We start from the raw sequence: 18,274 nt of genomic DNA, 5'->3' as shown, positions 1-18,274 counted from the left end.
CCCCCCCCCCCTTTTTTTTTTTAAAGTATGCCATTTTAAAATAACCTTCAGTCACAAAATGCCGTCAGCTACACACTAGTGCCATCAACTGTGGCTTTGACTTCAGAACAAAACAAGATTGTCTGCAACACACCCTTGGAATGCTTGCACAGAAAGAGTTTTGAAAAACGTGAACATGCAGGCTCTTTCCCAATGTGTTTTTAACACATCTCAAACTATTAGCATGAGAAGACAGTACGAGCCAAGAGGCATCGTCCTAAGTACACTCACAACAGGGTTGATTTTTGTCCTATATTCCAGTTTTTCAACTTGCTTTGGAAACTGGCAGAACAAATCTCTCATGCTATACATAAATTGACAACTGTATTACAGAAGTCAACCTCATCCTTCCAGAAATTATGATGACCTCCAGAGGGAATTCTTCAAGCTACCACATCTGTCTTGCTGAGGCTGAAGTGTTGAACATCTCCGAAAACCCTGCTCCTGCTGGAGCCCAGGTGAGGCAGGCATACAGAAGCAAGGCTCCCAAGCGGGAGTTGTGTCAGTTGGTGTGGGGCAGCCCCTGATGTCATCTGGCAGGTCCCCCAGCAACCGGCTCTAAGTGCCACTGGTCTTGGATGGGTCACACCAAAAGCTTAACTAGCTCAACAACTTGTTAACCAGTAAGACCAGATAGGGAAGAAAGATTATATATGATACTTGTCCCCTAAGTACTCTCCCAACTTAGGGTGCAGAGACTTCTTTTGCTCAGTCTCACTTTTTAAGTACAGGTCTTAACAGATTATACAAGTTTACCTTATGTTAGCTGACATTCTATATTTAAGATACATTTTTCCTCTGCCTAAACGGTTGTTGTTCTGCATCTTTAAAATTATATGCATCTTTTAAAACTATACTTAACCTTTAAAACACGATCTGCTCGGAGAGCTCCTCTTTGAAGCCACGACATATTTGTATCTTATATTTCACTTACTACCTAATTCAGTATCAGCTGGCTATACATTTTCCAAGTCTCCAGAGCTATGTGTATTTATCTGTATCTGGAGATTTGCAAGATTCATTCTCTGGATTCTTTTCAAGACTGACTATGGATAATTTGCAATCCTCCACAAGTGAAAAAAAAAAAAAACACATAGAAGTGCAATTAGTCCTTTTTACTAGTAAATTAAAAGAACATGTTATAGAATCTGAGTTTTAGAAAGACTTTAGAAAGACTGTTCAAGAGACATCTGTGAACTTCCTCTGGACTAAAGGAAACTACAAGTGCTATTTTAATGCTTTGACAGAATGTTCAAATAGCAAAACAGAAATTCTACATCCAGGAAAACTGCAGGCGCCCTGCTGTATGTACCAGTATGGAATACTGAAAGGCGGACAACGCTGAAGACCTGGCCGGACCTCAAAACACTACTGAAGCACCGACACCTGCAAGCGTCAGCCTGTAGTTCAGCTTGTATGGAAGGAGTAAGAGGGTTCCCCTGGAATTTCCCTCCTAATGAAAAGAAAAACACTTGGCAGAAGAGGGTCTAAATAAAGACTCAATCTTCAATACATTTTTAATGTCCTCTTTAAGATTAGTTTGAGGACTTTTTGTACCTTTTGTTCCTCAGCTTGTTGTTCTCAAGCTTTTTTTCCCCCCTCCAGATTTCTCACCAAATTTTAAGAAATGAAGCAGTTGCAACTAATTTGATCTTACAGCACATTTGAGCTTGCACAAATAACCACTCCATAGAGAAGTTGCTTTTAACATGTTTCTTTCTGTGGCTCAGGGCCAGACGTTCTGATCTTTAAAGGGACATGTCCAACAGGAAGTCAATCCATGCCAAGGTAGCTCTTGCTCATAAAGTTGATATAGCGGATGCATTCAAAGTTGAGATAACTTCAAAGTTCCTTCTCAGGAAGGATTTAATTCTTCTGACAGCGTAGTCCGCAGGGAGGAAGTGACCATCTACCTAAACCACCGTAATAGGACAGGAAAGCACTAACACTGGGGTGAGTCAGGCATAGTTTCAGTTTTGATGGATTTTTTTTCCTCCCTTCACAAGCCCTTTTCACACTGCGTTAGAAATGCATGTCAAGAACTAAAGGTTTTAAATCTGACAGAGACCTTGCAACCTTCACAATCAAATCCCTGCATCAGGGACCGTGCTTTTAAGTTTTTCCCACTAATATGGCGTTCCCACTTGAAAACAAACTCTCATGCCTTGTGGTCCCTCTAAACAACATACATGGAAGAGAAGCAAAAGTGTCTGTATTCCATAACCCCAACCAGGCGTACATGCAGCTAAGATCTGTCTTGCAGTTCTATTAACCCTTAAAAGACTCTAAAAACCTCGAAGGTGCGCGTGTCTCTTTTCCCTTAGGCAAACAAAATGTTATTTATAACCAATCAGCCATATCTTAGTTTTACAGAACAGCCAGCTGCAATTGAGTTTTCAGAATTTTTGACAGCATCTAAAAATCTTCAAATAGAGGCTCTGAGTTTGCCATTTGCAACAGATCAGTCCTAAGTTTTGCTCCATGATCTACGAGCACTCGGAACATAAACTCTCCTCTTACAATTATTTAGTAGAATCTACAATCCAGCACTGAAATTCTATTTCAATAAATTAAAACGTCCCTTTCCAACAAACTGTGGAAAAGCAAAACAGGACAGATTTATGTTATTCAAGACTAAAGTTTCACATGGCAGAAGAAAAAATTCCAAACTAAACAACGGATTACTTCTCTCCGAATTCATACAAAATTAGACTTACCTACTTCAGAATTATCATGAATGTCCCGCTACCAAGTTCAAATATTAAAAGCTACAGTCCAAAAGCTAAATCTGCCATGCAATACACCTTATTTTGTAGGAATTAAATGTATTCAGAAACATAAGATAACTAAGAAGGCTCATGAGGAAAATAAAAAGCCTATGCCTAAATAAAGCAAGATTTCAACAGGTTTACTCAGGCTGGACATTCGATAGAATTGTGCTACTAGTAGTCTCAAATATCCTTGCAGCTAACTGCTTTCTAGAACCAAAATATAACTACATATGCTTCAATAACATGTATCACTGTCAAACTTATATTGTCATTCATATAACAATGCTCCAAGATTAAGTTTAAAAAAGGGATAACGCTGAAATTAAGTGTTCAGTTTCTCTTGCAGTCTAAGATAATTTGGATCATTATCAGCTGCGTCTCTTGAGAAAAAATACGCCATATTACTACTACCATAGCTCTGCATCACATTTGTTACACGGCATAAATCCAAGCATTCCTACAACTTACATGTCACATTAAAGAGTTGATTTAAAAATAATACAATGCTACCATCACCTGCCGTTGCTGGGCTGCTGTGGAGAATGTCTGGAATGGTCTGAAGGCTCTGACCTCTGGTCAGGAGATCGTGAACGACTGCGGCGGGGCCTGTCATGTGATCGGTTGGAATGATCTGATGCCAGCGACTGAATTTCTGAAATGTCTGTTAAATAAAAGTTGTTTTTTCATGAAATGACTATAATTAAAATGGTGGCATGACCTGCTCAAATGGAAATAAGCTTTTGCAGAGAATTTTTATGAAGATGTTAAATCTATGTTTATTATTTCAAAACAACTAAACTTAAGAATCCTGAAAGAACAATTGCAAGAACAAGAACTGTATCTTTTTCTCCTCTGCTTTTGATGGTGTGGATTTCAACCACATTCAAACAAGAATTTGCCCACGTGACAATCTTACTCCTAACTCTTCTCCTCCCCACCCTCTCATCCCACTTAGGTATTTCACTTCTTCACAACACAGGGAATTCTTCTCTCCCTTTGGAAATCAAGTTTATTTATACTCACCATCTCTTTCCGAAGCATTAGCAGAATGAATACTGTCAGAAAGATCAGGGACATTCAACAGTGTAGCTCGTTCATCTCGCTGAACAACCATCTTCAACTTGCCTTTTGACCTTTCTATTAGTGTTTTTGCATCTGCTAAGGACATATTTTCCGTCACTGTACCATTTATCTGGAACAGAGTAAGAAAAGAGCAGATATGAACTTAAAAAAAACCCCACAGTGAATCTCCAGTAAAGGTAGTGGTTTTCTGTCTGATGATATTCAGAAATAGCTAGAGATATTTATCAAATTACCACAATACAATGGAATACTATCGGGACATCCAAACTACAGCATAATATAGAAAATTATTTTCATCTTTCAAAGTCTCTACCACGAATACAAAACTTTTAAAATGTCGGTTATCTTTTTTGAACCGGCATTGCTCTGCTCAGTAGACTGAGCAACGGTATGTTTTTCTGCACCAACACATTTACAGCAGCATCTTGAAATAAAAATAATGAGTATTAATTAGAAATCCCTGGGTATATTGATTTCTACAAAAGTCAAAATTTAACGGGAAGGCAAGTTTTAGTGTTGTTCAACAGCACAATTCCACAACGTTATATTATATAATTAAGCACGTAGGGCCAAAGTCTCATACCATCCCAAATGTTTCCTATTATGCATTTACAGTAAGCACTATTTGTTTGAATACGGCCTGGGGAATAATGCAAAAAACCAAAAAGACTTTATAATTTTCCTTCCATTAGAGGTTAATTTATACTTAAATTTACTCATCTTTGAGATAATTTAGTAAGAAAAAAGATGCATCTTCTGCTAACAATCATTATGCTATTAAGATTCTAAGAACAGTTATTCAATGAGTTTTCCCTTTTAACAAACACCACCACCATTTACTATACCTTCAGTACAACATCTCCTTCCTGAATATTGCCATCTCTTGCTGCCAGGCTATCCTGTGATATTTCTTTCACAAATATGTGGCTTGCCAACCGTAGACCATACTCTTTATATAACAGCAAGAAAAGAAAAAAGAAAACTGATGAAGCTACAGTTAAAAAAAAAAAAAAAAAAAAAAAAAAGGAGAGGGGTATCTGAAGATTTACAACACTGCTTTACATAACTGTTACACTGAAAACACAGAAGACAGTGACCTTGGCACATGAAGGGCTGTACTGGAATTACGCCATGGATTTACCATTATATCAATCTCTTTTCTACCTCTGCCTGTAATCATAACTGTTGTTCAATAGCTTAATTTAGATGCTACCTACAATTTTCCCTCTTTCAAACAAGACAGACACTGAAGACTCAACTAAAGTATATAGAAGGTATGTAGCCACTGACTACCAGATGTCAGGTGCACAGTTGGGCTCTATTTACACTATATAATACTCTACCCTTAATTAAGCACATGTATTTTGGAATATGAAAAACACCACCAGAAATACAATAGCAGTTTTTAAGTTTGCTGCTAGCTATCTGTAAAGTGGACAAAGAAACTGTTAACAGGGCTGTTTGTACAGGCCACGAAGCCCTTAACGCAACACCGACGGAAGCAGTTGGCCTTTAAAACCCAGCAAAAGCAGTAGCAAGACAATTACATACAAGTTACCTTCATTCTTCCTCGATTTCACCAGTGTTACTTTGGTAGGTTTTGCAGGCTGACTGGAAGTAACCGACCTTCTGTCTGATCTCGGTGATAAGCTTCTCTCTCTGCTAGCACTTCGATCTCTTACCCAGCTCTTCTCATGCCTTCTGCTGGCACTTGGACCACCACGGCTGCTTCTTGGATCACGAATCTCTTCATCATAGCTATCGTCCTCGTTCTCAGAAACTGGTTCAGGTTCTGGTCGAGCCACTGGAATCTGAATTTTCTTCATCCTTCGGATGGTCTACAACCAAACACGGCATCAGCCTCTGGCTGTGTAACGCTAATGGTGTTACTAAATATCGCAAGCCAAGCTAATCCCCAAACTCAAAAGAAAACATACAGATGTGTTGTGAATGCTCCGAATTCTTTCTTCCTCGTTATAAAATTCTACCCAATTAATACAGGAGACTCATCAATACAGGTTACTAGAAGCCTGTTTGTTCTTACAGATGTTTTAGTCCTTTTTTGCTTCCACAAAAGTGGCAAAAGGGTAAGAACAGCCGTTGTTGTAGCATAACACGACATTGTCTTCAGAGCTGTATATTTGTATACCCTCCCTCTTTGCTTAAACCCACAAATCAGTTACTGGCACTGCTAAACACTTCTTTTGCTAACATGTAATCTCCTGTATACTCAGTGTGTTATTGACAGTAACTCTCCTCAACTTTGAAGCCTCCCAATCTTCCAAACCAATGTTTATGCAAGCCACAGAGGAAGGGCAACATTCCCCTTGAAAGTGCAAAGTTGGTTTGCACTAACAGCTGTTTCCAGAGTAAGACCCAACCCTGTCCGAGGTTTACTTGCTACTTGTTACAGAACAGAACCAAGTTACACCATAAAGTTTTCGTTAATTGCTTTTCTCTACATAAATCTGCACACCAAATACTTATGATACTAGAAGCCCTGCACAGCTTGCCACACATTTCGTTTTGTGTGAGCTTTAAAGAATTGCTAAATCTACAAATGTGAAACACAATTTTTTGCAGCTGTATTAAAGCACATGAGCACTAGAAATCTGTCAGCACAAAAGCTTTCCTACAAACCCCAGAGGTCTGTTTTCCCGAATTAACAAATTGTTAAACATGCTGCATTTGTGTTCTATTTTTTGTAACATAAATCTCAAAGTTCTACAGAAAGCTGGATTACTACCCTTTAGTGATGGCCTGCTCTGTTTTGCAAAGTTCAAAAGCCAACCACTTTGAATAAGCCTACAAAATTATAGGAATTAAGGTAATTACACTTTATTTTGGCAAACTGTTTACTGAGCATAAGAATAACTATGTCAGTGCCTGAATAGCGGGTAAAGTCCTTTAGCTTACACCAGCCTTTGAAAAACTTGATAGAAGTGCACTCAAGAAAGCAAAGAAATATTAAACAAAGCTGAGAATTGAGCTTTAGGCAAACAGAACTTTACCATAAAAAAAAGCAGTCTGACATATCCAGTGCCACACTACCTAAACATTACCATTCACATTTAAAAAAAAAAAAACATCAAAACTGAGTGACCCACATGATAAACATGTCATGATCATCACTTAAACCCGAGGCATCACACAGATATTATTCACATGCCTTGCATCATGCATGTATTTCACAGCAGACATTCCACCATTTCACTTTTGCTCTGTAACTACAGAATTTAAGTAAATCTTTAAATCTTCAAGACATTCACTTACAATTTTGGCATTTTTCCCACTTTTCCTCAGCTGCTGCACAGCAAATGCATGCTCGACATTATCCATCGAAACGCCATTAACCATTGCAACACGGTCATTTTCCCTAAATGAAAAACATCACAATACACGGTATAAATACTTTAAGCCAAGGGGAAAATATTGGGGAACGGGCATCCCTGAACAAACTACTTGTATTATACAGCTACTACACAAACAGTTACAGATAGGTATCTCCAGAGCAAAACAATTTAGAGGTTAAGCTACCACTGACAAAGATGAATGCCCCACATCAGGATCCAGGTGTAGTTTGGCACTTACTGTAGCAGTCCTTCTGCTGGGCCTCCTTTCAGCACATCAGAAATAACTATTGATGTCTCACCACTCTGAAAGTGAGGATTATCTCTTCCTCCAGATATTGCAATACCAAATCCAAATCCAGGGGCCTATAATGTTAACAAAAGAAATATTTTTACCTTCTATTATTTACATGGTCAAAATTCACATTCCTATGTCAAACACAAAAAGGTCCTATGGGACAAATAAAACTTTTTAGAAGAAAGAAGGATCAGTGAACCATGCAACGCTATGCAATCCAAGAACAGGAGAGAGATTAAAAATAAACAACACCCCCCACACACACACACTTTTAGAAGGCAAGGAGTTTCACACTAACTACCCAATCTCTCCCAAGAACAAAATATTAGAGTTCCCATTGGTACTTTTACAGCCTGGCCCTCAGGGGGTCATCAGGAAGACCTCCATCAACAGTAAGCACAACACACTGCCACGGTGTTGAGATACCGATCCAAACCCGTACCACTTCCTGCAACACTTGCTCTGAAGTTTCACATTATGGTATTTACCCAGCTTGACCTCACTTCGCTCAGGAACAGACAGGATCGTGGCACACAGTAGTATGACTGCAGGCTCAGTTCTTAGGAATAAGACCAAGATCACTTGTACCATTAAATACATCAAAACCTTGTCAGCACTTGCAAATCATCTGCATCTTAACAAAAGTAATTTGCTTCAATCTTTTCCCTCTAGGGTGACCTGCCACTACAGCAAGGTCAGTGCCTCTGAAAAGTTATTCCCGTTAGATATTTCAAGATATAACAATGATGCTTACATTTCTGCCTGGAAGCAGTGAGAGTGGGAAATAAACTTTCTAAATATAACTCATTTGCAAACTATCTAGCTCTTCCATCATTGCCCAGAAAACATCGTCAGAAGGATATTGTAGTTTAAATGCTGTATTCTGCTCAAGAATTTATTTTGAAGTTTTTGACTATGCAAAATACAGTCACTGGATGGAAAAGACCAGTTTTCAGTCAATTCCTCCTCTCCCTTTCACACAGCATACACTTCATGCTGGCAGACTTATCCCTTTCTTTCTCAGGCTTTTTGACAAACGTGACCCAGCTCTAGCAATGAGTTTCATAGCCTTACAGTGAACGCAGAATGAACATGGCATTCTGTGTCTGGCTGTAAGACACACGACATTCAGCTTTTCAGACAGCAATTACTGCTCAAAAAAACCTGTTTCCTATTTCTCCCCAAAACAGAGGTCATAAAAAGATGGCCCAGATTTAGCCTGTAAGCAGTGAATAGGACCATACAGTATTAAACCAAAGATTTGGAGATTTACCGTTCAGAAATGGATTTCAACAGTTAGCAAATACTGTTACTGGGTATGAAGAAAATAAGCTGGTCTAACAAATGTGGAGGAGTAAAGAAGGGTACACCTTACTGCTTTTTTTTTTTACATTCATTTTCATAGAATCATATAATAGTTTGGGTTGGAAGGGACCTTTAAGGGCCATCTAGTCCCAACATCCCTGCCACGAGGAGGAACACGTTCAACTAGATTAGGCTGCTCAGAGCCCCGTCCAACCTGACCTCGCGACCATTTCCAGGGATGGGGCATCTACCAAATCACTAGGTAACCTGGCCTGGGTTTCACCACCCTCAGCGTAAACAATTTCTTCCTTCTCTCTAGTCTAAATCTGCCCTCTTTTAAAAGTTTAGTTTAGTTTTGCCCTATCGCTACAGTCTTTGAATCAAGAGTCCCTCCCCATCTTTCCTGTAGGCCCCTTAGGCCCTGGAAGGGGCTATAAGGTCTCCCCAGAGCCTTCTCTTCTCCAGGCTGAAAAACCCCAACTCTCCCAGTTTGTCCTCACAACAGAGGTGCTCCAGCCCTCTGAGCATCTTCATGACCTCCTCTGCACTCACTCCAACTGGTCCCTGTCCTTCTTATGTTGGGAGTCCCCAGAGCTGGACACAGCACTGCAAGGTGGGGTCTCAGCAGACCAGAGTAGAGAGGCAGAATCCCCTCTGTCACCCTGCTGGCCCCACTGCTGGGGGTGCAGCCCAGAATGCGGCTGTCTAACTTTTCACCCCCCAGGATCCCCAACTCCTTCTCAGCAGTGCTGCTCTCCATCCCTTCGTCCCCCAGCCTGTATTGAAGCCAGAAGCTGCCCGGACCTGACTGCAGGACCCTGTCACTTGGCCTTGTTGATCTTCATGAGGTTCACATGGGCCCACTTCCCCAGCCTGTCCAGGTCCGTCTGGATGGCCCCCCATCCCTCCAGCATGTCAACCCCACCACTCAGCTTGGTGTCGTCTGCAAACTTGCTGAGGGTGCACTCAACCCCACTATCTATGTCATTGACGAAGATATTAAACAGTACTGGTCCCAGTACAGACCAATAAGGGACACCACTTGTCACCTATCTCCATCTGAACATTGAGCCATTGGCCACTACCCTCTGGATGTGACCATCCAAACAATTCCTCATCCATCAAACAGTCTGCCCATCAAATCTGCATCTCTCCAATTTAGAGAAGAATGTTGTGGGGGACCATGTCAAAGGCCTAACAGAAGTCCAGATAGATGAAATCTGTAGCTCTTCCCTTGTCCACTGATGTAGTTGCTCCATCATGGATGGCCATGAGGCTGGTCAGGCAGGACCTGCCCTTGGTAAAGCCATGCTGGCTGCCTCAAATCACCTCCCTGTCCTCTGTGTGCCTTAGCATAGCTTCTAGGAGGATCTATCCATGATCTTCCCAGGCACAGAGGTGAGGCTGACAGGCCTGTCATTCCCAGGGTCTTCTTTTCTACCCATTTAAAAATGTTTCCCTTTTTCCAGTGACTGGGACTTCACCTGAATGCCATTACAATGATTTTAATTCATTTAAGGAAGACTGAACATCTATTCCAAGATACATTCCAGACAGATCAACCAGAAATCATGGCTGAGTTTCAAGAATTACTATGTGAAACCCTGTGCCACACAAGAGGACAGTTTAAAGCATCATAATGACTACTTATAACCAGAGTTGAGGTTTTCTTTCAGTTTTATTTTTTAAATAGTAAACAAAGAGAATATATAACAGCCTATGAAAATATATAACAAAAACCCCTTTCAGAACAGTAATACTTCCTCTTTTCCCATGCCACTGCTTCATCTTTCAGTTTTCCATTGCTCTAACAAACCAAATTCAGTTTGCACTACATTTGGGTTGGGAAGGAAAGGGAGAAGAGAGATAACAAAGACATTTATGTTAAACTTCGTTTAAATGTTCTCTATCTTTCCTTACACCATCAACAAAAAAAAATTCTCATAGTTCTCCACTCATGAAAAGAAATATAGTCATCAGGCTAAGGCCAGCAGACATGCAGAAACTCACTGTAAATGTTAACTTGCTGCTTGCCACTCTTTTTTTTTTTTTTTTAGAGTAGAATTGCAAACCAAATCACCAATATTAAGACAACTAGTCTCATACTTTAATGCTCTTTTCAAGAAGCCCTGAAACAATGCAGTTTCATATACAGACAGCAGTTAAAAAAGACCACAAGTCAGATAAAGGCTTTCTAATAACATAAGTGAAAGTCTTAAGGAATACTCCACACTAGAAACTTCAATCAAATCCCAAAGCTTTTTGAAAATTTAAGAGCTCAAATGAGAAACCTTCCAGCAAACCTCACCCTAGTACTTCTCATTTTATCCTGCTGCCTAGCATCGTCTTAGAGATAAACAATAAACTGAACCTAGCTCCTAGACAAGCCGGGGGGGGGAAGAGATGATGATCACTACAGATTATACAAGGTATACACACATAACTTCACTAAAATTGTTTTTTAAAAAAAAAAAATCTGCCACATCACAAATTCACCTGTCAGATGTTGTAGTGACACCACAAGAAAAAAAAAGAACTATACTATTTTGCTCTCCCACAATAAAGCAGCATGGGAGAAGCAGAAAGGCATGTACATACCTGGTTTCTGTTCCTTGGGGGCAGGAGGTACATCTAGCACAGACACACAGAACTTGAGTTCCAAGTATGAAGAAACCAACATAATATAGAAGTGCATGGTTCCTCCTTAAAGTCCTTTACAGTCAAGTATGTAGAACCAGAAGATCTCTCAATCAAAGATAAACTGCAGCTACCTGATAAGCTTTAACTGAACTTGAGACCAGCTCAATCTCTTAATAGCTAAGGTAGCACTCCAGGAAGTTGGAAGGGTAGTAAAGAAAGGGAACAAAACCTCTTGGTTAGAAGTTCAAGCCTTTCCTCCCCCAAAAGTTTCTATTAAGTCTTTTGACAATAGCGCTGGAATTCACCAGCTGCTGTTAAATCACAGCACAGCCAGACTGCTTATATGCTCTGTTCCAGATTCTCTAAGATACCTGAAGCAGAACGATTAAAAAAAATAAAAATCTGATGTTTGAACCTTACCAGAGTGCCTGAACTGACACATGTATACTGTGAATACCGGAATTAAGTATACGCTGTCCCTAATTTGTAATGACATCTCTGGAAAGTAAAGGTGATAGAAAGAAACCCTTCAAAAGAAGTCAGCAAAGCTGCATTCTTCAACAGGAACTCCCTAAGCGCTCCCTTCTCTGTTGTAAGGCTCATCTTCCAAAGTTTATATACCATACTACCCCCTTTTCAAAGGGCCATTACAGGATCAAAATATGTTAAAAAAAAACAAAAACAAAAACAAAACACGTGTATCTTTTCAAGGTGTGTAACAACACTTCTGAACTGCTGTTAACTGGCTTATAAATCAGTAACTGCCCCCTATAACAACACAGACACTTTTTTAAAATGCTTAATACCTCACACAGCGACATGTTAAAAAAGCTAATCAGTAGGCTACACAGACAGAATACCTTATGTAGTACCTGCTAATGTGGCTTTTTGTTTTTTTTCTTCAGAAAGACATTGCACACAAATGATAACTACTTTCCTAAAATTTGATGATTACTACTAAAAATGTGTTTTCTTTTACAGTTTTGGCTGCCTCTATGAAGCCCAAGAAGAATTAGAAGAATTCTACTCTGCCATACACAGAAGCAATGGAGTTACAGTAGAGAAGAGCACAGGCTTAAAATGAAGTAAAACTGTCAGTGCTGGAATTACCAACAGGGCAAAAATGAGTCTCAAAACAGGAATAAATGTATCTTTGCTAACACACATGCCACCTAACAACCTACTTGCATTTCTCCCTCCCCTTACTTTTAAGGCTGCTCATTATAGTAGATGTTAGCGGTCCTTCCTCATTAACTAGTTTTGAACAAATACCATTAATAAAAACCAATTAAAATGGAAAAAGAAACCAGTTACGTAGTTTCGTTGGGGCACTGGGAGAGACGGCAGATCTGCTTGCCGTTAAGCAGGTACTTGTGAAGAGATAAGAGCTGATCTAGACTGACACCAACTCTGGACTTCTCTGCCTCTCCCAGGGGGACTTACTAAGGCTTCAGACAAACTTATTCTGGATTAGATTCTTCCAGTGACTTGTCTAGCCGCATTTCCAAAGGCAAATACTGACAGAATGTACAAAAAACTTTGGTGAATCCCATGAGCTTCGCAGGCATACCAATAAAACAGGAAGCCAGAGTGATGTGCAGCCCGACTTGCATCCACCCTGTAGAAATTCAGCATGTGTTAAATGTTCACAGTCAGCTTACTGCCCTCCGCTAAGCCAAAATCAGAAGGACTTTTTAGCCAGCCTCACTAGAGAAAGCAAGTTCAGATCTTCAAAATGTTTTTTGTGCAGCTAACAGTAGATGGTCTCTAGCAGTTCTGTAGCTTAGCCAAGTGAGGCAGATAAACTCACACAGAAAATATTCCACAACCACTCACGAGTGGCATTTTGAGTCTATTCCCATTCTATTAACTTCTAGATATCTTTGAGGATAACTGAGATCTGGCTGCATTTCACTCCTTCCGACTAAACTGAAGCAACATCATTTACTTGATAATCTAACACTACAAGAATGTCACAAATGGAATGAAAAATCAAAACCCCCACAAGCAAATATGCAGTCGCTCTCCTAAGTCCTCTTCCCAGCGCCAAGGATAAATTCTAAGCACCAATTTACTTAACATTAGCATAAGAGTTTTGGGTTTGTTATCTGGCAGATCGAAACATTGTTTGTTTGTTTTTAATTGGCTAAATTAATGCCATCAAAGTCATTTAACAGTACATGCCATCAGTCTTCCACATCTAAATGAGAGCTATTTACTCAGCTAACAAAACAGTTGAACCAGTACAGTTGGCAGAATTATAATCAAATCACACTTCTACATTATACAAGGGCTTCTGTGCTTTCAGAATAGTCAAAGACATGATTTCTAGTTCCTATCTATCATTTCAAAATTTGTTCAAGGCAACCCCATATTGCAGCATTTCATTATTCCTTTGCGTACTGACTTTTCAGGTTTCACTGAAGTTACTGCTCCAATTAACCAGAAAAACATCCCCTTCAAGAGAAGCTAAGCTATTACCAAGTCTACTAGCCAAGCTTGTATTGCTACAGCATTTCTTGTTTGTTTTTGAATAAGACACTACTAATTTTACCAGTAACACAAATAAAAAAAATTCTAAGTTTACACAGGTTCCAGGGATGACTGGGCAGTTTCAAGAAGAAAACATAAAAGGCAATTACATATAGAAATACTACTTCTTGCTCAAGAACTTGTTGACCTAAAAATTGTTGGAAGCTTGAGCAGTAGCCTAGATAAGTATCACTACACCCGTTTGGTTTTACTTATACTTTTTTTTCAATGTGTGGTTGCAGTTAGAGACAGGGTACCTTGTTAGACAGCTTTCTCATCAAACTGAGCGTAACTGCTCTTTTCTTAAGAGTGCAGGTACTAAAATAGTTATTTTCAAATCAACAACATTAAACTTATTAGAATCAACAGATAATAGGTTTGTACATAGAATTAACACTTTATCTGACCAGCTGATCTATTCATACACATTTTTAGTCGCAAAGGTCCATTCATCTGATCAATGCTACAATTCTAAAATGCCTTGATTCGATGCTGAGGAACTGAAGGTAAATGATGTAACTTGCTCCCTTGAGAAAACTCATTTTGTTGGAATGAATGTAGACAGCTGTTTGGGCCATGATTCCATAGTCACTTCAATACTAAGCCGCTGCCAGAAATGACATCCCACCTTGTTCTGACTTTCCCTGAGCAACTCATTACCTCTCGTACAGCTTCACAATAGCTACCATCAGAAATCAATTTAAGAGTAATTCAAATAAGAGAAGAGTCTGTCTGAATGCAAAAGCTGTCTTTCTATTCACTGATTCTTAGTACACGTTCCTTTGTGTAAAGTGCACATTCTGACCACCCAAAATCACTATTTTCAGCCACTAATTTAAGAACGTGTCAAGCAAATAAGGCAGTTCTGAACACGTTTATTTATACTTAACCACACTGTTTGATGCCCCTGCAAATAAAGTTTCAAAAATTTTTAAGTATAGTTACAGGACAATCGTTCATGACCACTTAGATTTCTAACTACTTTCAGTTATGTACAGAAGTAATTTAAAGCTTTGTTTCTGGCATGGTTATTTGTAGGGAGAAGCTTATCTCTAAAACCCAACAAACAAATAGAGCTACTATCAAATGGAGCTTTTACAACACTTCTAAATTTAAACAAAGGAATATGACAGTTTCCTTTCCTTTTACTTCCTGACATCTGGCTTTTTCCTATTGTTTTCAAAAGCTACCAGTATCCTGCGTTCAGCACACACAACCAATTGTACGAACTTACCCTGTGAAGAGTCACTGTGTGTTGTTCCCATATAGCTGTTTCTTCCATTGTTGTGCTCTAAGGAGAGAAAAACCCAAAGATTAGACTTCACCATCAAAAGCCGTACTAAACGACTGTATAATACCACAAATAGAAACTTACACTCAAAAGCGACATTAATATTCATAATGAGTAGCCCCAGAGAAGTAGGGCTGGCGCATTTTTTGCACACTTCCTGTCTTTATATGTCACATCTGAACTTCCCGTGCTCCCAGGGAAGGGGGCAGGGGAAGAACAGGCAAAATAGATTTCTAATCGCTGTATATTTCAGAAGGTGAAGCTACCAAGAACTTTTAAGGGAAGGACTACAAGAAACATTTGTGATGTAGGCTCGCTTGGTTGCTCATTAAGTATACAGTAAATGAAGGCAGTCCAAGGCCCGCTTCCAGTTTTCCCACTGTGATTAGCTGTATTTATATTCTAACCTATACATTTCATCTCTTTGTGAACATTCTCTTTTTGCTTGCTCTAACTGTATGCGGATTGCCACTAATTCATGAACACCCAGCTATAAATTACAGTACCTGTGCTACTGTATTATGCATACAGGTCACATTTAACAGACTCCACAGCTTAGTGTAGGCTAATTTCTTTGGTGAACAGTAGCAGTGCAGAAATAAGCAAGGTCCTCTCTAAGGGAGCTAGATTAAACAGTAACATTATGACAATATTTACATACCTGCATTTCTGCTTAAGAGAGCAGACACACTTGCACTGCTTACTGCGCCACGACAAGCAAACATTTGAAAAGCAAAGATGGCGTGAGGGAGGGAAAACTAGGAGGGCCAAAGGCTTGAGAAGAGGCAGAAAGGCAGCAGGAAACACACAGCGAACAGCACGGAATTCCTGCTACCCTGCTGCTACACTTCCCACCTTTCCAGAGGGAGCGTCCAGGGTTTTGCTCCCCACCCTCCCCGCTCGTAAGCAAACAATCCACTAACTAAAGAACACAATCGGAACATGAACATCTCTGCAATACGGCAGTGTTGTTTTCTTGAAAATCTGCTTTAACCTTGTTTCAGTTACAGTAAGTCAGCCACTACAACAAGAAGTACCCCTACCTTCTAATCCAGTCCTGTATTATACTAGAGTACAGCAGCAGAAGTATTTACTCTCACAATCAATACCCCTGAAAATGTTACCAAATTTCATCACATCAGAGATTGCAACTAGGTTTAAAAAAATGAGTGCTTCTCAGGAGTCCAAAAAGCTGTGGGTTTTTTTCCCTCCCTATTCTGTGCTCTAATTTCAACGGTTAGGATGTGCTACAGTACCGCTCATTTCTCTTTCAGGGTTCACTTCTCCTGAAAGTGTTGGTGCAACTTAATTGGGATATATTTCATTCAAACAGCTTCCCCCGCCCCCCCGCATTCAGTACCAAATGCTACTCCTTTGCATTACAAATTGCTTCAACTCTACCCCAGAATTAGATTATTTCTCTCCACTTTTGAAAAGTAGACCAAATATATATTAAACCAGCAACAATTTACACACACAAAGCCACCTTTGAAACAAAACAGAACATTTTGCTTGCTAAACGGTTAATGAATACTGATTTTCTTCCCTATTTCTGATGCTCTCATTCTGTCTTAGTTTTGGCAAGAGCTTCTCAGGCTAAGCATCTCATCAACAAGTGCAGAACTATCTCCGAAAGTAAACGCCTAAAAGAAAAAGCTTTGAGTAGCTCCTGTTCAGAAAAGGGTGCAAGAGGAATCCAATAAAGGAGTGCAAAAATTGCAATTCACTTTTTAATTGAAATAGGCTGTCTCATTTCTACCTGCTATTATCAACAAAGAAGTTAACCTGACTGGCTCATGTATCACCCTTGTCCAGGCAGCTCCAGGCAGGTCCAGCACTCGGCAGCACAGTTGAGCCACTTGGCTAACGAGGCACCAGCTTTCCATGGGGCCGAGTTCCTGTGCCTCACTGTTGGCACTTGGTACACAGGGCACGGTGCAAACTCACCAGCTCGTTGTGGATACGGCAAAGACTGATAAAACCCAGTTTAAGCAGCCAAGCACTGCTCCCACTGGATCTGGGAGAACTGGCAATCCCAGAGTTGGAGCAGGATAAGATAAGAAAAACAGTGAAGCAATGACTAAGAAAAATAGAAATGACCTATGTACCATGCTTCTGAGAACTGCTGAGAAGACTTACTACCTCACAAAAAACCAAAAGAAACCCCCAGAAAACCACCCACATAAACTCACCGGCCTTTCTAAAGCTGGACAGGGTGCTCACGGCTCTGTCTGTTGACTGGGGCTCCCATTTTTAATGCCTTTTTCCTTTCTGTAGAAGCTCAGTCTCTCCACTTTCTTTGCTTGTTCTTCATTTTCTTGCTCACACCACCTCCTCATCTATTGCTATCACTTCCCCTAGATTTTACTAATACATTCATTTCAAATTCACAAGGCTTGGAAACATCAAATACCCATTAGTTAAACAGCAAACTAAGTAATATGTTATTTTCATTCCTTCTGCATGCCCAAACAGTCCAATCAAGAACAGTGAAAACAGTTCAAAGGCAGCCTGAGGTGAGACGTTGGCTTTGACACAAACCGCTTACGTGAGTTAGTCTGTCATCTGTGAAGAACTGCATTCACTCACAAAAGACTGAGAAGTTTGATGAAGACCTGTGAAGGTACTCACCCTACTCACTGACAGCTGAAGCAGAAGAATTAGCTCGTGCTACCATCAGCTGAGGTCCCTGTTGTGATGCTCTTCCACTCAGAGTGCTCTATTTTTCATGCAACATTTGAATTTCAAGAATCTGTAAGGACTTAATTCCCTAGTCTCTAGAAACGGCAAACACTGCTTGTAATTAAGGGGTGGGGGCAGACAGCGTAGGTCTGCAGTGATGGTGACAGCCCTGGTGGCTACCGGTACCAAGCCTGGTACTCCAAATAACGTTACCCACCACTGATTTAGGGGATATCATGATGATTCAGCGGCAGCTGAGGAATACATACAGCCTAACACCCCA

General features: G+C 40.0%; 1 protein-coding gene across 1 annotated transcript in view; it reads right to left on the bottom strand.

The window, feature by feature from the left end:
- The window catches only part of TJP1 (tight junction protein 1), a 154,239-nt gene that overhangs the window by 29,784 nt on the left and 106,181 nt on the right, over window positions 1–18,274 (bottom strand). The window contains exons 2-8 of the mRNA XM_009885753.1: window positions 15,253–15,309; window positions 7,485–7,609; window positions 7,167–7,269; window positions 5,452–5,731; window positions 4,739–4,842; window positions 3,834–4,002; window positions 3,327–3,471 (exon numbers count right to left, since the gene is read on the bottom strand). Coding sequence (XP_009884055.1) covers window positions 3,327–3,471; window positions 3,834–4,002; window positions 4,739–4,842; window positions 5,452–5,731; window positions 7,167–7,269; window positions 7,485–7,609; window positions 15,253–15,300 — 974 coding nt within the window. The 5' untranslated portion in view covers window positions 15,301–15,309. The remainder of the gene's footprint in view (window positions 1–3,326; window positions 3,472–3,833; window positions 4,003–4,738; window positions 4,843–5,451; window positions 5,732–7,166; window positions 7,270–7,484; window positions 7,610–15,252; window positions 15,310–18,274) is intronic.

Source organism: Charadrius vociferus, unplaced genomic scaffold (assembly GCF_000708025.1).
Source record: "Charadrius vociferus isolate BGI_N301 unplaced genomic scaffold, ASM70802v2 scaffold325, whole genome shotgun sequence".
Taxonomy (NCBI): domain Eukaryota; kingdom Metazoa; phylum Chordata; class Aves; order Charadriiformes; family Charadriidae; genus Charadrius; species Charadrius vociferus.
This window is presented reverse-complemented; position numbering and strand designations above follow the sequence as displayed.